Raw genomic sequence first — 22891 nt, forward strand, 5'->3', positions numbered from 1 at the left:
TAATTATTGCAAAGAGATTCAGCTCCACAAGGAGCACATAGCCAATGCAGTAATAATCTTGTCCTCAGCACAGTCACACTATGTATCTTCTTCCACAGCCATGAAGAGATCTGCAGGGAAAAAGAGGGAAAATATACTTAAAACACATGGAGAAATTGGCCAGAATAACAACATACAAAAGGCTTCAAATCTTTTAAGCACTTTTCTAACATTAATTCTTCACCTCACTGTGAGCAGAATAGAAGTGAGCCAGCTTTGAGCTGTGTCTCAGCTGGAAAGGCTTTTTGAAATCTGCCCGCTTACCTCCCAGGGCTCAGGTCTGGGAATCCTGTGGTTTTGTTTTTAAATAAGTTGCAGACCTTTGGCTTACTGTGGATTAGCATAGCTCCATTGAAGTCTGCCCCAGTATCCAGGTTTTCAAAGGCATTTAGATGCACACAGGTACAGATAGATGCCTAGCATAATTTTAAGCAGATGAACTTTCTAACTTTCAAATCGCACCAGCCCTGACAGATGTCATCTTTGTATTTTACTGCTTAAATGCTTTTGAAAGTATGCTCCTGAATCTGCAGTTTGTATGGTAAGAAGTTGATTGTGAGTGATACAGCATTGTCATTATGGTGGGAACAAGCTTATCCCAGCTGAGAAATCTCATGTCTCTTTGAAGAATGTAAGCTGGAAGGCCTATCCTGTTATGTAGAGATATATAGATACACAGATATACAAATATCTGTATGTACATATACAGATATACAGGATATACAAATGTAGGTGTCTTCTCTTTCAGTGTCACAAACAGCCACTAAGAATTAGAAAACTTTGGGATTAATCCTTATACTTTACAAGTTTGTATCTGTCTTCCCCCAAAACATCTTCAGTTTCTGAAGTTTCTATATCTGCAGACAAAACGCACAAGGAAAAAGGAAAGCATGACTGCATCACAACCCCAGTGTTCTGTTGGGATGTGGCATATTGTTACCAGTTGGATTATGAGTAATGCCTTGTTTCTGGGCTGTGCTTCAGACTATATTTTCCCACTGAACATTATGATGTATATGATAAGCGGAGGCAAGAAAGAAAATATTCTGTCTATTATACTGATGTTGAAAATCACAAACAGAACTAATAACCTATGCAAATGCTCTGTGTTAAAGCTTACCAGCACGTGTACTAAGCAGAAAGCTCCATTTAAAAAATCACACTTAGCAAATTGCTGCAGCTGAGGTGCTGCAGAACAGCCTCCACTCCTAGCAGGTCAGACTGCATCTCAAATACCTCAGGGTGCAGACTGAGGTTCATCCTGCCACAGCCCTTACTGAAAGTTAAGTGAGTACGAGACTTTAAACAGACGCACTGGAAATGGGGCACAAGCAGACAGGAAAGAAACAGGAGCAATATCAAGCAAAGTTAATAAGCATGTTATGCAGTTACCAACTTATATCCATACAGCAGTGTATAATCAAATGGCTTACTAACTTGAACAGAACTACAGGGACACAGTTGGTGCCACTGCCCTATTCCACTGCCAGAGACGTTTCAGCATAAGGTGCCTCTCAAGCCACTAGTTCTTTCTCTCCTCTTCTGGTTTGTGGCTCTACTTTTTATTCTAAATAGGAAATATGCACTGTAAAAGAAATGGATACATACCAGTCGCAGGGTAGGCGAGACCATTAGATTGGATGGACTAAATCCCGGTTGCAGTGCGGCAAGCAGTGTGGGTTCAACCAGTGTTCCAGGAACTGCTCTTCTGATCTCTGCTCCAAGCGCTGGAGATAAAGCATGTGCTCCTACTTGAAGACAAGAAGATGTAATTTAATTATGCAACCACTCAGACCTGATGTCAGGCCAGTGAACCCGGTCATTTTTACAGCTTGCACAAGGACAATTAACCTACCTCTGAAAATTATCAAATGTAATGAAATGGGACTTCTAGTCAGTTTGTCGTAACGCAGCAATACTTAATGATTGGTATCAGCCAGACTAGTAAAGGTGTTGGGCAAGAATTTTGTAAAAATATTCATAATTAAAGAATTCTGCATACACGTATTTTATTGGTACATCCACACAGAAGCCTCTTTGGTCCTTGGGTTACAAAAGGAATCTCAGAGGCAGGCTTGTTGTAGCCTCTTTTGATAATCGATTTGATCAGATCTGTGGCAGTACCCTGCAGGGTTCCAGCAACCACTTTGCATCAGTGCTGACTGCTGGTGTGTAAAATATGAATAATACGAATTAGAGGGTTTGCAACAAGTTGTCAAACTGAATGAGTCATGTGCCAAAAACTCGACCTCCGTCAGGAAGAAAATTTGCTTTTAAACAGTTACAGCGCTAACGCATGTGGGCTTACAAGCCTAGGGAGAGAGAGGGGTTTTTTCAGACAGATAGCCCATTGCTCAGCACACTGGGTAATGCAGCAACTGAAGCTGTAGCATAAACTCTCTGCACAAGCCAAGCATTCCTGCTGTTATCCAGTTCTCCGCTTTCTGAGCTGCCCAGAGGGCTGGAGCAGGATGGCAGCAGGAAGCAGGAGCATCCTGCCTCTCGCTGTGCTCTGTGCTCCTCACAGTGCAAAGTGCCCTGGCTCCAGTCCCTCAGTGGGGCTGGACTTGCAGAGAACAGGACTGTATGACTGGAAAGATTCTACATGATAGAAAGCAGCGCCTTGGTTAAAGTAAGACTGAAGTGTGTTGATAACATGAACGACATTTTAAAATAATCAAAGATGGCAGATCTCGCTGTCTGTAACTGGATGGCTTTTTTTAGTAAAGCAGCACTGTGGAAGTCAAACTGTGTCACAAAGAATTGCAAATTAAATTCCTCAGCTCAGCATGAGCTGGCCTCGACAAACAGCTTTTGCTTAAAAAGGCTGAACTGAGGCAGGTTCATCTCAGCATTAATTTCATTCCGCTACAAAGAATCCATACAAAATCAATTTTTCTCTTTGAGTCTGGGGTAGAATTGTGCACAGGGATACAGCAGCCGTGCCCCTTCATGCACAACTGAAAATCTCCACGTTCCACTCGGGAGGAGGGATGGATTTTTTTATTGAAGGATATTTTCTTTTCTACTGAAAACCTTGACTTTCAGTGAGCAAAACAAATACCCTTACATTTGGGTTTTCTTACAGAGAAGCGTTTGCAAAGTGGCCAGGGCAGAGCAGCAGAGATCAGTAATCAAATGCTTCTCTAGCCCTAGCTCATTTCACTTCCTGTAACACAGAGTTTAACTCGATCTCACTCTCCTGTTTGATTTTATATTTAAGATATTTACTACATAATGTATGTATAATTCATGGTGTTATATGGAGCATTAGCGTGGTTGGGATGTGTTCCCACCAATCGTCAACAACTGCAAAGCACCTTCAGCAACAGCATGGAAACCAACCCAACCCTGAAGCGTGCACCCATTGGTTTCTTGGTGCTGTCGTACATTCGTAATTGTTCAAGATTGTTAACAAGCATGGTGCAGTATTTTTGTGACAGCTTTGGTTTGTTGTGGCTGCCACAGTTGACAAATAAGTGTATGTTGGAAGTGGTGTGTGGTCAGGACTGCCAGGTGGATTCTTTTTGGCTGGGATACAGTAAGCATTAGAAAGAGAAAACCACTAGCTGTCTCCACGAGCCTGGCACGCATTGAGCTCAGCCTTACAAGGTAGGTAGTGCTCTTTGTGCCTATGGAGTTCAGAAGTGTCCAGCACCTTGCTAAACTGAGCCCCTGTACTCCTCATATATGCACAATCTATTGTGTTCTTTCTGGATTCTGTGGCTTTTGCCTCTTCAGAGCCATATAATTTTAGCTTGGTTTATTTACCTTGGAACAAAGTAGGTACTAATTTTAAAATACCTTAAGTAATACTCAAGAAGTGCAGAACTGTATGTTAGATCTTCTTGAAGCATGCAAAACAGAAGGTTCCTAATTCTTTCACGTTCCTTTTGTTGTAATTTGGGTTAGAGATCAATAAATGTAAATATTACACACAAAAAGAATGCTGCTGCATTAAACTAGCAGCTGAAAATCTCTACAATGTCATATACTGCTGTAGCAGTCATAAAAAAGCAAATGAAAGTAAGTGAATTAAAAGCTGGTGCAGAGCTGCCTCAACCTCCACACTGACCACTGACACCTGCACCTCCTTTCTGCCTTGAGTGCAGAATGTGCTGGAAGCAGAAGACATTTCCTGTTATTTCATTTCTCAGGAACAACCTGATGAACTCCACATTTCTATAAATGAAAAGCCACTGCTTCTCAATAATCTAACCCGCATTTGTGATACATAATTTCTGCACTGTACATGTCCTGAGCAGTGTTCAGCACTTACAAAATGCTACCTGACACGAACTGAAGGAATGCAACAGAGTTTTTTAATATTTCACAGAAGAACTCAGCTGCTTAAGTAGGTGATATCCATAACTTACTCTCTGGAATCTTACCTGTACAAATCTAATATTAAGCACTCCCCCCTCCCTATTTATTTTTTTGTTAATAAATGCAATGTAAAAGTAAATGCCATAAATCACCCTCATTGGCTCATCGGGGAAACCAGCTTTTCTTTGTCTGTCTTCACGACGAGTTCTCAGAATCTGTTTGGCTTCTTTCTCAGCCAAAATTGGTGAAGTGTCTACGGATGGAAAAGCAGCAGCTAGTTATGAAATTACCATGAAGTTAATGTTTTATCTGTCAGTTGTAAAAAGAAATGTCTCCAAACTTTATTTTTGTCTATATACAAAGTGTTCTTTCATTACAGCCCCTTCCCAGGGGATACTGCATTCCAGAAGATATGAGTGGAACTTTAAACCATTTTTATACTTGTGCTTTCTATAGTCTGGTCCTACCAGCATGTAACAAATCCTACATATTAATGTTACTGCCTAAATTGAAAAAATATAACAGCACCATCTAATCACTAACGTTAGTAACTCTTCCGATTCTTTTCTGTTTCGCTTTACTTTTCAAGATTATTTCTCTGTGTAAAGCAAAGGAGAGTTTGGTGAAATAATATTAAAATTATAAGCTCGTAAAATAGTGTTTTGGTTTTAGAATAAATGACTGCAGTGTGCACGCAGAGAGTAAAACATCTGATACAATAGTTCACTTGTTCCAAGTCAGATCATGGAACGCCTGCAATGTATAAAAAGTTAAGTATTAAAACTGAAATATGAAGATCCTAAAATACAAAGCACTAATATTATGACAATGTGGTCTGCATCTCTTACTCCGTAATCACATCCATGCACGGATTTATTTTATATAGACTCCTACCTGCAAAGGCGGTCATGAGGGCCAGGAGGAAGATAAACACAAGCAACTGCTTCATTCTGATTCTGCTTTCTCTCAGCCTGTTCCAGTCTGAGCAGTGCTGACGGAGGCACGAGCCTATTTGAAGTAGCTACGTCAGTCACAAATGTTTGTTGATGCTTTAACTAATGTGACCTACAGTACGATTTTGAAGACATCTGGAGCGAAGCTTTGAATATGGCTATTCTCTGCTCGAATGTTCTCAGCATAGCTCTGCTCCTGAGGGGAAGAAAACAGAAGACCGTTTTTCCACTTGAGCTTTCTGAGCTTTGCAGGGTGTTTTAATTGTGTGAAAATAGGCCTGCTTTCCACCCAGCACAGCAATGGGCTCAGCTGCCTGAGAAAAACGAGCGCTTTGCTGAAAGCCAAACTGAATGGTTAAAAGCTCCTGTCTCTAACACAGAGGAATCGATTCACCTGGTTTAACTCTCAGCAGGACAAACACAAAGCAGAAATGTGTACCGAGTTAATGGAACCACACAGCTGAAAACACAGAAAACTCTTCCTCGGACAAGTTGCTTGAAAACGGGATGGTAAACGCCTTCACCATTTAGCAGAGCGGGAAGCGAGGACAGGACTTTAAGAAACGTGTCTCGTTCATAGGTGTCACGGGCCAAACACCGCCCAGCGGCGCTGAGCCGGACTGCAGTCAGTTCCGTGTGGATGCGGTGGGAAGGCCGGATGATGAGTGCACTGCCCGGACTGCGCTCACAGCTGAGCGTTTTGTTCTTGACTCGCAAAGAACTGCGGCTTCTAATGGCACTGACTGTCGGTTTTGAGAACTGCTACAGGGGAGCCTTCACAGCACAGCATAGCACTGCATTGCACTGCACTGTACAACACAGCACTGCAGCAACGTTGCGCGGCCGCGAGGCTTCGAAACGCCGGGCACAGATCGCGCCTCGGCGCCGGCGGCAGCAGCCGCTTTCCGGGCGGCGCCCGTTGCCCGGCAACCGCCGCGGCCATTTCCGCTTCCGCTTCGCGCCCCCCCCACGGCCGCTGCGGGCCGGGCCGGCCGGGCTGGCGGCGTCGGAGCTCCTCGTCCCTGCCGGCGCCGAGGCCCCGCAGCCGGGTGGGTCGGATCGGAGGCGCTTAGAGCCGGCGAGGGGTCGGAAGATGCTTTCCGAAGCCGCCCGTCGTTTGCTCGCGGCGGGCAGCCGGCCCCGGCCTCGCCGTGCCGTCTCCTCGGGCGACGTGAGGGGGTAGGCGGGGAGGCCGCGCCGGCGGGGATGGCGGGAGCAGAGAGCGGGAGCGGAGCCTTCTCCATGTCGTCGGTCGTCGCGGACCGGAGCTTGGTGTTCTGGACGCTGTGCTCCGTCATCCTGCCCGTGCTGATCACCCTGTGGTGCAGCTTCCACCGCTCCCGGCGGCAGATGCTGATACGTGACATCTTTTACAAGAGCGAGCACGACTGGCACTACACGGACCTCTTCGGGCAGCCCTCCTACTGCTGCGTGTGCGCTCAGCACGTCCTCAGAGGCACTTTCTGCAGCTGCTGCGGGCTGCGCGTCTGCGAGGGATGCCTGAAGAAGGCCGACCAGCATTTCCTCTGCAAGGAAATCGTGATGAGGAGCGAAGGTGGAGCCCGCGGCTCTATGCCGCACCATTGGATCAGGGGCAACGTCCCGCTCTGCAGCCACTGCGTGGTGTGCAAGCAGCAGTGCGGCACGCAGCCCAAGCTCTGCGATTACAGGTACTGCGGTGGAGGCTGGCTTTCCGTGGGAAAGTGTGCTGCTGTTTCTGTGCTGAATTTACCCCGGTATTGTTGGAGCACGTTGCCACAAAAACTGTGTGGAAGAATCTATGACAAAATGAGTTCTGGTCAATAATTTCACTCATATGTTAAGACGTTGCCTCTTGTGTCTGCTTGTTCTCTTAATTGCATTTCTCCATCGTGATATGCTAGCTGCTATATAATTACATCTAGAAGACTAAGCCCAAGAGAGCTTGTGTTTTGAGGACAGGCATGAGGAAGCTCTGACGCGCCTGTTTGTTCGGTGTGATTATAGTAGTGGTACAGCACGTGTTTCAGGTTGCCAAAAATGCCCGTGTAACTGCAAAGTTGGCATGTGATCAGTGCAGCTGGAACAACCAACCCTACCGTAACTGTTTTGTTTTTCCCTTTTAGAAACACCCAGAATAAGCAAATAGGAAGGTTTTAAAACCTGGTGTAATATAGTCCATTGTTACAGTTTGTGGCAATAATGATAAAGAAATTATAAGAAAACATTCAAGGACTCATACTGCATCAGCAAGGGTGCTTTTAAAGTTATCAGCATGAGATGTTGGGCCAGGATAGAGAGCTGATAGTCCTCATCCTGTGATCAGTGCAGAGTGTGACCTCTGCCTTCCCAAAGGATGTCAGCTGTCTGCTTTTCTTTACTCCTGTGTCATACTGTCAGTTTGGCAGTAAGTCAGCAGAGTTCAGTCTAAACAGGCATACTGTCAGAAATGAGATCTTGAGAGTGTGCCTAGCAGAGTAGAAAAGGGTCGGGATTTGGGAATCAAAAGTGTGAGAGGGAGAAAATGCAGTGTCTTGATATTCACTGTCTACAGTGCAGGCAAATATCACTGCTGCTCTAGTTGTGTGCTGGGTTAAGCAGAAAGACTCCAAAAATAGCTTTCACAGCTGCTTAAACCCAGGCTTTGGATGTGGCAAGTGAGGATTAACGTTTTGCAGAGGCTGGCAGGAGGAGTTGCAGTATTCCCTCTTGTTCTACTCTGTTTTCCAGGATGGCTTCTAGAATAGGCCAAAAAGCTGAGCAGTTTTGCATAATGAAATCCAATGGGCCTTGAACAGTACTGTGCAAGTGCAATGTTTTGGGCTTCAGACTTGAGAATATTACCACTATTAAGAAATACACTTAAAAGGCATTTAATGTAGCAGTAACATCTTGAGTTAGTGAGCTGTATTGTAGTGTATGCTCAGGAAGGATGGATAGGAGCTCAGTTTTACCTATGAGCTCTGAGTGTGACTTTATATTGCACTCACTGCAAGTGAATATTTGTAGCGTCTGACTTTTGGAGTTAAAAGCATGTAATTAATTTAAAAGTAATTTAGTTCACAAAATTCAGACGTTTTTCTAAACATTCAGTGACATGATGTAGTTCTGTATTTGTCGTTGTAGCCAATAGATGGTCGTTTCAAATTCTATAGACTGCACAGTGTTTTCTGTAATGGGCTTAAAGTATTACTTGTAGCAGTGCATGTGATGTGAGTACTTTCCAGTCTCTCTAAAATAAATGTACGTTTATATGCCAGTTACTTGAGGGTGAATTCTCGTGGTTTTTGGTCTCTTCTCCAGGTGTGTGTGGTGTCAGTGCACTGTCCATGATGAATGCATGTTGGATTGTTTAAAGATTGAGGAGTGCACGTTTGGAGAATTCAGAGACCTGATTATTCCACCCTACTACCTGTCTGCAATCAACCAGATGCGTAAAGACAGAAGAACTGATTATGAAAAGGTAATTGTCTGCTGCTTCCTTTTGTATATATATTGTCTGGCTTCTGCTTTGTAATAAAATCTGAAAATTTGGTAAAGGTGTGGGGAAAAAGTGTCCTTACATCACAAGAACTGTTGCATACCAAAACCGTGTGTGAGAAACATCACTGCTTGAACAGTTCTGTAATGTTTTGTTACTTATCTAACTCTGCAGTGTTTGTTGTCCTGGACACCACAGAATGGAAATGTTCAGCCTTGGTGTGCTGAAAATACTTGTTTATTTTGATGACTTCCAGCTAACCAGCACTTAAACAGGACAGGTTTTGGAGCAAGACTTGAGACATTTTCAACCAGGCAGAATTAGTGCAAGTTACTTATTGTTGCCTTTTTGCAGGTGGTCCCTTACTGCAGAGAGCACTGGATCCCAGTAATCGTGCTGGCAAACACTCGTAGTGGGAACAACATGGGAGAGACTTTACTAGGAGAATTTAAAATTCTGCTGAACCCTGTTCAGGTAATTGCAGTGAGAAGCCTCTATAGTAAAATAAAAATAGAAATTAGAATCAACATCACTTTGCTTCCGTAATGGCAGTAAGATCTTGAGGGAGAGTAAAGGAAACGAATTCATGCAGTTTGTTGTGTTAGAAAGAACAGCTTTACAGGAAGACTGAAATGTGGGGCCTTCCCACCTCTGTGTTTGTTCTGGTTCTTCTAATGGTTGCACGTTTTCTGTGTGATACACGCAGGCATTCTGATGACGAGTATCTGGCCCTCAAAGTAGTCTGCTAGTTCTTAGAAAATGAAATATTTAAATCTTCATTTGAAATGTTGGTTTGTGTGTCTGCTTTCTCGTGGAATGGCGGTGCTGGCAGCCGTTGCTCTGTGCTGACACTTTCCCCTGACAGCACAGGATGTTGACGTGACGGCAGTGAGTTGTTCCTTGGATTTCCTGGCTGCACCTTAATATTCCTCTTTTGAAGTTCAAAAGAATGCTTTGGAATACAGACTAATAGAAAACACTGCGCCTTTGTTTTAAAGGCATCCCAGTAAGGCTTTAAAAAACAGACCTCTTTGTGTCTTGAATATCTTAAAATAACTTTCAACTGAAGTCTTTCATCTTCAGAAAATTCCTTGTAGTGTTTTTGGATACAGGATTTTCTTAGGACTTGGTCAGCTTGATTTATCAGTGGCATTTATTGCTAGTGAAGCACCTGGAGCTATTTTGTGACCTTGGGAGACTGAATCCAGGTCATAAAAAGTCAAAACAGCTCATTTGCTTATGTGATATTATGGAGAATGTTTATTTTGTATTAGAATGAACATCTTGAAGTTGTTTATTTGTGAGGCAAATCCTGAGTCCCATTCTGTGAACTTACAGAACTTATTTTCTTTGTTCTAGGTTTTTGATTTAAGCAAAATTACACCTGCTAAAGCACTCCAACTCTGTTCCTTGCTGCCTTGCAATGCTGTCAGGGTTCTTGTCTGTGGTGGGGATGGTACAGTAGGCTGGGTCCTGGATGCCATCGATGAAATGAAGATAAAGGTATTGTACTTCAAATGAAAAGCTGTCTTATGGTGAGAAGTGCTGCAGCCTAATCTCTTACCTGCCTTTATCACAGACATCTTCCTGAATGAGCCTATAGAAAAATAATTGCAGAACTGCTTATGTGTACTGAGGACAAAAGTGCATTGTGTTATGAAGAAAAATGTATAAAAGCTTTGGATGTTAGAAGCTTATTTGAAAATTGCTACAGGATATTTTGTATGTTGCTCTTTTTCTTTGCCTGAAGAAATCATCATCTCTGCATCTGTTCAGGACACTTTGTGCATGTGACACTGCTGAACCTTACATAGTGGCTTTGTTTCTGGGGGCATGTAAATTGCTGTCCATAATTGAGTAGTATTATATATGCGAGGGTGTTCAGAACTGCCATCACTTGAGTGCTGCAAGAGCCTTTTTGTTTCATTGTGGTTGGCAGCCTTTGTGTTCTTTGTGTCACTCCCCAGAGGTGCACACAGTAACAGCAGTAGTGACTTACTGCAGCAGGTTGGGAAATGGGGCAAGTAGTTCAGGCTTCCCTTTCTCCAGAACCAAAGCAACATTTTCCTGAGGGATTGTTCTGTTTGCTATTAATAATGCACTGTTGCTCTGCTGCGTTTGCGTTTTCTTTTCTCCCCACCATGGCTTGACGTTGCCTTTATTTGCATTATCCTTACTGCAAGTGCTTCTGCTGGCCACCTGCTGTGCTCATAGTGGCAGCTGTGTCGCTCAGCACTGGGTAACAAGCTGCTCTGAGGGTTAATGGTGCTTATGTAACTCGAATGTTAGGGGAGAGAAGGTGGAAAGTGAATGCTGAACAGTAGCTAATGTGCACTGCTTCTGTGTCCTAGGGGCAAGAACGCTTTATCCCACAAGTTGCAATTTTACCTCTAGGAACAGGTAACGACCTGTCCAATACACTGGGCTGGGGTGCAGGTTATGCTGGAGAAGTCCCTGTGGAACAGATCCTACGAAATGTGATGGAGGCAGATGGAATCGTGCTGGACAGGTGGGTAGCAGTGGAAAGGTCAATTCTGTAGAACCAAATATTACCATAGGTCTATCCAATTAAAGCAGTGCATGTGGAATTCCTAAGTGGGTTAGGAAACTGCAGAATAACTGAGGTCCAAACTTAGCCTATGTTTAGTTGTTCTGCATTGCTTACCTCCTTTATGATGCAATTCAATTAAACGCGAGTCTTTTGAGATCCTTAGCTGCTCTGATACTGAGAGTAGTTTCTTTGTCACAAGTCTAAATAATAGCTTTGTTTTTCAGATGGAAAGTTCAAGTGACAAGCAAAGGATACTACAACTTAAGGAAGCCAAAGGTATGGCTTGCAATTATAAGCACGGATTCTGTGGAATACCTATACAGTTTTATTTTCTGGTTACCTACTTCCCATTAATTGTGGTGGCTTTTAATTTCTAATTAATAATACTTGATAAGATCATAAATAGAAATCTTCTCTTACAGGTATTCACAATGAACAACTACTTTTCTATAGGACCTGATGCTCTTATGGCTCTAAATTTCCATGCCCATCGTGAGAAGACTCCCTCTCTGTTTTCCAGCAGAATTATTAATAAGGTGTGTTGAGTAAAATGGCACTTTCCCCTTGGCGTTTCTGACTTGTCTTACGCATGATTTTTCCCCCTCCTGTGATGTAAGTTCTTCTAATTAAATATTGTATCTTCATTTCTGTTCAGCTGATTTTCAGTCTTTAGAGCTCTCATTCTGAAAGAAAATGTGTCTTCAGGCATTAGTGAACTGTACTGGTGCAGTCTCTGCACAGCTGTCCTGTTGTGCAGGTGTGTTAGGTGTGCATGTTAGATGATAAGGTTTGGTCCTGACAGCACATGACATTTACAGTAGGCTTCATATGTGTTGCCTTTTTCTAACAGTGTTTTCTGTTTCCCCCTTGTTTTTTGCAGGCCGTTTATTTTTTTTATGGAACCAAAGACTGCTTAGTACAGGAATGTAAAGATCTTAACAAGAAAGTTGAGGTAAGTTTTTTAACTTCCTTATTTACTAGGCAAATAGTGGAGTATCAAAATTTACCTTACAAAAGGAAAGGGAAAAAGCTTTGCAGTTTACTCTGTAAGGACACTTGTGTAAGGACAGCTCTGCGCTGTGTGTAGTTTTCCTGATGCTCAGGTTCCTTTGCTGTCTGCAACTTGCTTCATGGAATTCATGCCTTTGAGCTTACAGAGAATTCCTGAAATTTTTTCAGCTCTTGGCTCAGGTCTCAGTTCAGCTGCAGAGGCTGAGTTAAAATCTGCACCAGAGACTTACATGAATAAGGTTTTTTTGTGTGTTCTCATTTTGTTTGTTTTGTGTTTTCTATTAACAGAAATTGATTACAATTACAAAGCACAACGTATTGATCTTGTCGTAAAATCAGAAGTCTTTTTTTTTTTTTTTAAGTATGAGAAGAAAATACATCCTATTTGTCCAGGGTCCGTTTAGCTCACAGGCTGGTTTTGTGTTGTTTTTTTTTTTTTCTTGCTTCAAGCATAAGTCTATTAAATGGATAAAGAGAATAATTAGCATTTCTTGCAGTTCTGAATTCACTATGTGATAATTAACTTCTGTTTCTCTTTTAAAGCTAGAGTTGGATGGTGAGAGAATCGAGTTACCCAATTTGGAAGGCATCATTGTCCTGAACATTGGATACTGGGGAGGTGGCTGTAGGCTCTGGGAAGGAATGGGTGATGAACCTTATCCCTTGGCAAGGTACACAAATAAATACATTCCATAGTTCCCTTAAAATGCCCATGAGGCTAAGCTTCCAAAAATTATTTGGACAAAGTTCTTTGCCAAAAAAAGCTATTTTTTTTTTCTCTGGATTAGTAATGGACTAAAATGACTGAAAGATAGAAGACTTAAAAATTTCTAGAACAGAAATCCATCAAGGGCTTTAAACAGGCACTGTAAGTCTCAGAATGCAACATACCTGTAATTGCCAGTAGCCAGGTAGGGAATACCAGGAGTATTGCTCAGTATTTGACCTGCTTTTGTACAGCTTCCCTTGCTGTTCAGCGTGACCTACTGTTCAGGAGAAATAAATAATTGTAACGTTTATCTTCTCTATGGTAACAACAATGGAAAACTGTAATGTTTGGATGTGTGCTCTAGAGCTCATAAGCCTCCCTAAAAAAGAGCCTGCTTTCTCAATTCATAGGCACGATGATGGACTTCTGGAAGTTGTTGGAGTTCATGGTTCCTTCCACTGTGCTCAGATTCAGGTGAAACTAGCCAATCCTGTTCGTCTAGGGCAGGCACATACAGTGAGGGTAAGTAGCTTTTATGAACGTGTTTCCCTAAGTCTTTTCAGCACGCAGCATACAGCTTCAGGCACTCATCTGTATGGCCTAAGGTTTCAGTCCGCAGCTGAGCTGAATGTTTCTTTACTTAGCAAAGGCTGACATGCATAATTAACGACCTCTGCTGCTGTGGTCGGTGACCTATGAGTACAAGGAATTATGTACTAAGTTTCTCTCCTGCAAGTCTCAAACTGTGCAACATCAGTACACTGTAGTTTAAAAAGGTATCTTCAGAGCTACACTGAGCTGCTGTGATTGTGTCTTCTTCTGTTTAACATTAGCTGATCTTGAAGAGTTCAAAGATGCCAATGCAGGTGGACGGAGAGCCGTGGGCTCAGGGGCCATGCACTGTTACCATAACTCATAAGACACACGCACTGATGTTGTATCATTCGGGTGAACAAACAGACGACGACGCATCCAGCGTGTCTGAGCAGGAGCACGTGAGAGAGCAGACAGATGAAGATGCTTAAATTCCATGGGACGCAACAGAACACAGTGAAGAACTTCGACCCATTGAAAACACTGAGAATGCTTGATCTAGCTTAAGGATTATGCTGTAAGGTTCATACTTGTGAGTTAATTAGGGTTGAGGAAACCATGGTTTCACATTCACAAACATTTTCGCAGCTGAATTACCACAACTGTTTTGCCTTTTAGACTGGCAGTGGTACCCAGCCTCTCCAGCTGGAGAAGTTACTGTGATGGGAGGGAAGGGCCAGATGCTGCAGTTCTTCCCTGCTGTAGAATCACATCTTGTGCACATATGCAGTATTGCATGCAAAAGGTATATAACCTTGGAAAGGAGAACCACTGGGAGTTCAGCCTGCTTGCACCTCTTCTTTTTCCCGGGGACAGTTCCATAACAGAAAACCAGAATAGGTAGAATAGGAGCTGTTTTTTCTGAGGACAGCCTGCACCTGGCTGCCATCTCTTGGGAGCAGGATAAATTCTTTTTGGTGTGCCTGCTTGTGCAGTAACACATCTTGTAGGTTTGACTGGGAAAGTGGAGGATGTGGGGGCTCTTGGCAAGGCACTTTGCAAGTAAGATGTTTTTGGACCAAAGGTTTCTGAGAGGGGTATGTTAGCAAATGACTCTGTTAGTGGCTTTGTAAGCCCAAGTACCCAAAACGCAGCTTGGAAATAGTTGTACCGTGATTTGCACTGAATGATCCTCTGACTGCCTGCTTCAGTTCAGTGAGAGATTAATTCTACTTTTTGTAAATAGCAATGCATTTTAGTTCTTAAGGAGGCTTGCTGGAGGAAAACTTGACAAAGGAGCTGTTCAAAATATGTATGGTATATATGGATGGTTTTAAATAATGATGGCTGGCAAACCATCATTATTAGGGTATTCAAGAGGCTTTTTAAAGGTCTTGCTTTGAATTACCTGAAAACAATTGGCAGCAAGTCCATCTGTTCACTGTTTCAATCTGAGGAGGAGGGCTAGGTTTGCAGAGGTTAGAAGGTTCAGATGTTCATTGGGCTGGAGGGGGAATTAAACGTTTGATTTCTGACTGGTCCTTAAGGAATCAGAGATCTCTGTCGACCCCGAGTCGTCATTCCCCATGTGAGTGTAGGGCCATAGTAAGTGGCTTATACTCATATAAAGGCTAAGTACACATACACCAGTGCTTGTACACTGTCACTTTGACATATCTGAAGCTTCTCAGGTGAAAACACCTTCACAGTTAACAGAAGTGAAAACCTGCTTCCTATTTTTCTTCTGATAGGTATTTTAAACCCGCAGCAGATGAGAGCTACGAGTTAAGATCAGGGACCTGAACTTCCAAATGTTGCTGCTTTTGTCAAATTTCCCCCATCGCTTTTCATTTTTCTTTATGCTGACTGTGAGAGACACCATTAGGTAAGGCAGGTTGTCTCTGGGTCTTGCAAGAAGAAACTGTTTTTCAACAATCTATAAAACGAAGTTTGCATTAACAGTGAATGGACTATTTACATTTTAAAATAAGTTATTAAGCCTTGGGGAAGTTAGTATTTTTAAAACCCTTAATTGTAGTTCTATCTGGATGTTTAAATTGATAGTATTCATTCTAGGAAGTGTACGTGCTAGGTCTGGCACTACTACTGGTTATCTGGAAATGTGATCGGAGTAGAATGAACTGTAAGGCAGATACCATTTGAAATGTCTCATTCATCAGCCTCCCACACCTCATCTGAGTTGTTTTATAGTATGTAAATATAGAGGTCTATGTAAAAAGTATTTAAAATATGCAAAAACATGCAATGTTAGATAAACCTGTTGCCCTAACTTTTTTGTTTTGTTACTGAGTTTCAATTTGTAGCTTCAGAAGCCTTGTAGTGGAAAGTTGTTTTTATTTGTTAACTTACAGACATGAGCATCCTACAGATATTTAAGTTCTACATTGTGCTTCTCACGTAACTCTCATGTACAAACAGATGGCTCTGGAAAAGCAGAGTATGTGCTCTGAAGGGCAGTATTTCCTCACAAGAAGTCGCACCCACTGGCTGTTGATCTGAACTGTTCAGAGTGCAATTTGAAGAGCTCCCTGACATTGATCAGGTGATTTTTCACATTATCTTATAGCTTAAGAATCTTCAGCGGATCAGAAACTTCCTTCTTTGAACTCCCAACATTTAGAAAAATGACTTGGAAAGCTTTGCTTTTCTTTTCTCCCCTCTTTGCCGGTAGGTAAGCTGGTTTTCCACATCTGTTCTGCCTGGGCAGGTTCCAGTGATGCACACTTAGTGCACTTTGCCAGGAATCCAGTCCTGAGTGTGAAATACTCTTTGGGAAATGGAAATCTATCAGTACCTTTGCAGAAAGCAAGGAGGATGAGAATTGAAAGTAACATCTAGGTGTGCGTTTGTTGGCAGAGCCCCTGGTAAATGGTCTGTATTGCACAGATCATTCCATTCCTGGGTGTGGGAGTAAAGAGGTTTGTTTCACGAACTGACTGTTGGTGATTGCAGGAAGCAATAGGTGGCAAGTCTAAGTGTTACAGACATGGAGAGCTTCTTGTAAATTTGCATTGATCGTGTGGAGAATATGCTGTATGTGTCCAGTTTCCAACCAGGCATGTGGTCATCCTTCTATTGCGACTGTATATAGTTGTCATATGCATGACGACAAAAGCTTTTTAAGCAGATGTTAGCACTAGCATCCATTGGGAAGTCTTGCTGCTGCTTCCTACACTTCATCCTTTCATTTAAATGCGTCCTCTTTTCCACTGTGTTGCAAATAGAGTTGGTTATTTTGAGTTACTCTTATGGGACTGTTTAAATTTTGGTCCAAGTTCTAAAAGTGAATGTGAGCAATGGGCTCCCAGATTGTAACGCTGACATAGATTATTTTCTGTAGCCTGTAATATAGCTGTAGTTGTTTAATGTTGACTTGTGTTGTGGCTTTAAAACTGCTACATGTTTTTGTTTTAATGTTGTTGGTACAGAAAGCACTGGTACAAATAGCTGCTGTACAGATAGCTCCCTGAAAGCACTGCAAACCTCAAAATACTGCAGTACATCATTTACCCAGAAGAGGGTATTCTGCAGCTGGGCCTCACAGCCTGCCCAGAAGGATTCTCCCTTGCCCTCTTACTGATGAATACTGAGGAAAAATAAAGGCAAACAATGAGTAGGTTATTCTGGCAGTCTTCATACAGTGTAACCTTATGTAAAATGTGGAGAGTGAATACTAACAAAAACTGTCAAGCACTCAAAAGTGGTTGCCGGGAGTTGATTTTGAACACGCTGGCGTTACAGAAGCTTGGTCAGATTCTGTAGCATCCTTTGCTGTAGGCTCCCAGTCCTGTGAAATGCAAACAGCAAACTGAAGGAGAGCCTTCCTGTGCATGGCTTCCTGCCTGGCTCCAACCTCGTTTGTTTGTGTGCATGTTGAGAGGAGGGTGCATGTGTGCATTTCCATACACACAGAACTTTTTGTCTTGGGCTTCGTTGGACTTCTTTATTTATGCATTTCTCCACTTTGAGCTTTGTCTTTGATGCTTTATGCTGGCTAACTTGTCAGCAAAGCACGTTGAATGGTTTCACACAGCAGCCCACCTTGTTCAGTTGCCTCAATCACTGATTTACTCAGATAATTCCTGGAAAATATTAGAATGGGCACCTCAGGCGTAGCATTCCTAGCCCCCAGACCTGTTCTCACAGTGCAGTTTTTGCTCTCTGCTGCTGGGGACGAGTGTCCACATTTTCCACAGGTTCTCAGAACCAGGAGTTGAAGTTCTTGTTTCAGTTCCTTCTGCCTCTGCATTACATGCACTGATGCTGACAGCTTTTTTTCAGTGTATATTATCGTATTTAACTGGTTAAAGCAAACCAACTTGAAGCACTGTACCTTAGCTGTAAACAGCATAACAGTATGAATGTTACAGTACTTAGGAACGCTTTTTGGAAGAGCAGCACTGCATCATAGCTACTTAATCTGTGGGTAGGAGTAGGACACATAGGAACCTTCACATGTTCTAGCTGAAAATCCTTTTTTGTTCTGTATTTCATACTTAGCACTACTTGCAGTTTTCTTAAAAAAGAAGCAAGATTGTACTCAGTAGGAGTAGATCAGGATATCAGATTTAAAAAGAGTAGCAGCATCAGTGATCCTGGTGAATGTGAACCACTTACTTAAAAATGCTCTGATTTTTGCTCTGGGACACTATAGCTGCACCTTGAACGCGGGGAAGAAACAACAGAGGGCATTTAGCAATTAGATGTATTGAGAGAATTTACAGGTTCTGTATTGCAGCATTGTTTAGGCCACTGTTCTAAAGGCACGGCAGAGTGCTGAATACCCAGTGCAGGTTTTGGGCATCTCAGGGACAGACTTCAGCTGGAGTAAAGCCACATGCCTCCATTAAAACTAGTAATGTTACACTGTCATGCTTTAGCTGAGGATCTGGCCTTTGCTGCTTGAAAGTATGAATGTATGTAAAATTTTACTTCTCATTAATACTACCCTGTTTACTGTGCTGTAAACTCTTATTATTGTATATAATTGTTGCACTGCTTCATTTGCCAGTTGTTTACAGGTTTCAGCATAAATCCTTTTCTCCTAGGGCTAAGTGGGAGCTCATGTTGTGAGTTTGTTGCATTCTGAGTCTTTGAAGTTTACATCCCTCAGAAGCCATTTTGTCACCTACCAATGTTGTAATCCTTGAGTACCTCCAGCCATCTTCTCTTTATAGGGTTTTTATAGTTAAACAGAATGGATTTTTATTTTTGTAGCTTGTAACTTCAACTGTATAGTAGTTATTCCTATTTAGTAATGAGTGGTCAGAATACTGTACAAACGTGACTCTGAAAAGCTGTAACTAATAATAACTACTTACAAGAAAATACCAGCATGTTAAAAGTTTAAAAAAGAAAAGTTATTCTTTAGCTTGGAAGTACTGTGACTTGGAATTTGTATTGGATGTGTGTGCATATTCTGAAGTTGCTTTAAATAAGAAAAGAAAAAAAAAACCACAAAAAAACACTGAGCTTAGCATGCAAATAATAGACCAAAAGGGGAAATTGTAAACAGTTTTATCAACCAAGAAAGACATTTAGGACTGGGTGGGTTTTATGTTTCTCTTACAGAGCACTGAAACAGGAATGGTCATGAAACAGTTGTTTCCTTATGGTGCAGTTTAAGTGTCCAACCTCAACAAAAGCCATCTGCACCATTCTCTCTGCATTCCCAGGAACAGATCTCAGAGCAGAGCTGAATGCTCGGTGCTGTCAGCTGCGTGAGGATTTACAGCATAACACTGAACCTCCAATGCAGATTCTGAAGGCGAGTGGTTATGTGGTTCTTGACGTGGCAATGCTCTTAAATGCCACATTCTCCTTTGGTGTTCGGAAGGGGGGGTAAGGAGTGGGACTGCAGCTCTCACTGCCAGCAGCTGGGCCGTCCCCACTGTGAATCTGGAGCTTTCCACGCAGCTCTGCTTTGTTTGCGATTCTCGCCGGCTTAATCCAATGTTTCTGAAGCAGGTGATGCTGGCACTGACCTGTGGGCTAGTGCCACGTTCACTCCAGTCATAATAAGGGTAATAATGTGTTATTTGCCCGGGTGAGGTTCTGCCTATAAAAGCTGCACCTCGTGCAGTCACAGCACGCTGTCAGGGCTGAACCCCGCCCAACAGAAGTGAAACTGAAACCCTGGTAGTCAGTGGCACTGCAGCCTGTTGTGGCTGAGCTCCCCAAGGCTCTTTGGAGGAAGGCCGGCGCCATGCTCCTCACAGAGCCTTGCAAGTACGGATTTTGCAAGGACTGGCTGCTCCTGAGCGTCCTGACGAGCTGTTGTGTTGTCCTGTTGTTTGTGCTGTATTTATCTCTGGTCTAAAGCGTGTGGATTAAAGTATTTAAACTCATTATTTTCTTGTTTCTCACTATGCACGAAAGCAAAAGGTGAGTTCTGGGAGCTGCACGGGCCTGCCGGCGAACGTGGCCAGCGCTCAGGTGCTCAGCACGGGGCGCGAGGCGGGAGAGCGGCCTGCAGCAGTGCAGCGCGTCCCGTCCCGCCGGGCCGTGCAGCCGTGCGGAGGGTCGGAGCAGCGCCGCTGCTCCTCGGCTATGGGAGCGCCGCGTGCCCGCGCGAGGCCGCGCTGAGCCGAGCCGAGCCGAGAGCCCCCACAGCCCGTCCCGCCGTCGCCGCGCGCTGTGCTGCCTCAGGGGCGCGGCCCTCACAGCTCCGGGCGGGAACGCGGCCCGTCGTCGTGCCTTGCCAGCGCTGCGCTGATTATTCCTAAGAGGTATGACTGAAATTAACTGCGCCGAGGACGGCGGAATTGCAGAGCCTGAGCGAAAAGCTCGAACGGCTTTAATTAGAACGTTTTCTCGATTGATTCTTACAGCGTTTAAAAATGTTAGAAACGTGGGGTTTTACCCCCGGCTCCCAGCCCTGACATGGCGCCCGCTTCGCTCCCCGCCCGCCCTGCCTTGAAGAGGCGCCGCCCGCTGCTGCTCCCTGACAGCTGCGGCTCCTGGACGCTGAAGGTCATCCGCGTTTCTTCTGAACACCCCCGCCCTTCGGTTCTCCATGGACGCGGCGGCGCACGGCTCACCTCAGCCCGCACGGCTTTCCTTCCCTCCCCACTTTGGTGCTCCTCACCGCGTCAACAGTAAGACAGCAGTGGTTTGAACGCGACAGCAGCTTTATTTCTGCTTTCCGTGCTGCTCGCTTCAAGTCTGAGCACGGAAGAAAACCTTTAGAGCTCGGGTTTGCAATTAATATTTCTTGAATTAAAAAAATCAGTTCACTGAGATAACTGAAACGATCAACGACATCTAAGAGATGACAGGCGTGACAATAAAACATTTTAATAATTACAATAATTAATTAATAAAAAACCATAAAATCAGTGTTGCTGCCCAGAGAAGCACACCGAGCTGAAACTGCTGCAGCACTGAGCAGCTCATGTTTGTGCTGAAGCGCAGGGCTGAGAGCAGCACGACTGGCACATCTAGACGTGCACAAGCATTTACTAATTGTAGTACTTTACTACTTTACTACTACTTTTCATTGAAGAAAAATTAATACAGATGAAGGCATGCAGTGGGTAAGGATCTCACCAGTTACTCTCATTTGTACATCAGTGTATCAGCAAATCATTTAACACTCACGGCTTTATTAACACCAGGATTCATTTTCTTTCTAGACTGATGAAGTCAGGTTCTTTAGAAAAGTGTAACTGGAATCTGTGTTTATATCTATGTTTTATTTAAAACCACTGTAGCTTTGATAGTATTACTGGCTGAGTAAAAGCACTCTAGTTTTCCTGAGCCATTATTTATCCTGTTGTAACTAAGTCAATCCTGGACATAGCAGGCAGGTTGAAACTCGATGATCATTGTGGTCCTTTTCAACCCAGGCCATTCTACGAACTAATATTTTACTCTGTTATATCAGCCCCAATGTTTTGATAAATCCAGAGATATCTGAAATAACACCTTTCAGAAGCGTGGCAGCTGTACGTTTCTCTCTTTGTTCCAAACTAACAGACCTTCGTTCTACTATTCTGGTTCATTTCTGGCACAAAAGCAAACCAAAAACAAGAACCCCCTATAGTACAGTGGCAGGCTTGTTTCAGTGCTCATGGTAAACCAGAACATGTCTTACGTGATACATGCTGATGTCACATTTAAAGAATCTACCGTTGTCCATCGTGGCAGAATAAGAGCTCTTCTATCCTTAGCTTGAGTGTCACTCCATGCTATGGCTAAAGGAAATCCAAAGACTTAGAGGTTAATGTTGACACCCCTTTGAAACCCAAAGAGCAAGAAGATAACAGAAGAGCTGGACTCTCTCCACTGCACACGCCCCTGGAGTACCTTTTTTCCCCATAAAAAGGGGACAGGGTACTCCTCCAGCATCCCACTGGGTGAATCTGCAGCCCTATGCCATGGCTGAGCAGCTCACTGGAAAGGATTTCTCAGATGAAACTGCTCATGTCCCCACAGCTGGAGAGCTGGAAATGGAAAAGGAAAAAGAAGTTCTGACTGCACTCTTGGTTCCTAACAGGACCCATCCTCCTTCCTCACCTTTTGAAGTGTTTCAGTGCATTGGAAGGGTGGGACTCTTGAAATAGAACAACCATTCCAAAGACAGCAGTCGCACTTTTAGATCCAGCATCAATTCCATACACCATTCTGGACCAAGGAATGGAAGTATCAGAATGATGCTATCCTTTGCAAAGTACTATGAGCTTTCAAACCAAGTAACCAAAGACCACAAAGTTTAAGTTCCTACAAGTTGCCCTCTAAAACTCTTTGACTAACATGAAATGTAGTCAGAGGTTCTTTTGAGCATTCTAACAGTTCCCTTTCAAACTATCAGAAGTAACTTTGTGGTTTTTTTCCTCAGCACATACTAAATCCCACTGGAGTCCAAGAATTCCATCATATGAGCTTCCTTGTTCTCCATGGGGAACTCCAAGACATAGAGCTAGCATAGTCAGTCCAGAGTCATCACCAAGGTACAGGCTTAATACCTCAGAGATCCAAATACCTCGATTGCCTACTGATTGTTTCAAAGCTGTAATTAAGAAAAGCTGAGGTACAGATTCCTCTGCACATGATGAGGACTTCTGGGAACATACCACAACCCAAAGAAGACCAGGAGAATTAAAGATCCGTTTCAGAGGAGATGGAAATGTATTCCCTTTTGTGCTGATTTCTTGTAGGCTTCAAAGGATGCTTCTCACAAAGAGGAAACATCATTCTTTATGCACTGTGCTCCTCAAATCAGAGTCACAGTAACATATTCACCCCACAGGAAATCCAGTCTCTACCAACTAAGCAAATGAAAATAT

General features: G+C 43.3%; 2 protein-coding genes across 2 annotated transcripts; one reads left to right on the plus strand and one right to left on the minus strand.

The window, feature by feature from the left end:
- Positions 1-1670: 1670 nt before the first annotated feature.
- On the minus strand, positions 1671-5314 carry LOC306953518 (uncharacterized protein C17orf67 homolog; the record flags this gene model as incomplete). The annotated part of the gene is made up of 3 exons (XM_079544439.1): positions 1671-1787; positions 4518-4618; positions 5260-5314. 3 exons carry the CDS (start codon positions 5312-5314, stop codon positions 1671-1673), a joined length of 273 nt encoding a protein of 90 aa, XP_079400565.1.
- A 1210-nt stretch (positions 5315-6524) lies between these two features.
- DGKE (diacylglycerol kinase epsilon) lies at positions 6525-14074 on the plus strand (the record flags this gene model as incomplete). Its single annotated transcript, XM_079544251.1, has 11 exons — positions 6525-6988; positions 8601-8760; positions 9133-9252; positions 10138-10281; positions 11130-11287; positions 11554-11605; positions 11752-11865; positions 12210-12281; positions 12884-13011; positions 13460-13571; positions 13883-14074. 11 exons carry the CDS (start codon positions 6525-6527, stop codon positions 14072-14074), a joined length of 1716 nt encoding a protein of 571 aa, XP_079400377.1.
- Between the last annotated feature and the right edge of the window lie 8817 nt (positions 14075-22891).

The sequence above is a fragment of the Tetrao urogallus genome, assembly GCF_951394365.1.
Source record: "Tetrao urogallus genome assembly, chromosome: 18".
In the NCBI taxonomy this organism is placed as follows: domain Eukaryota; kingdom Metazoa; phylum Chordata; class Aves; order Galliformes; family Phasianidae; genus Tetrao; species Tetrao urogallus.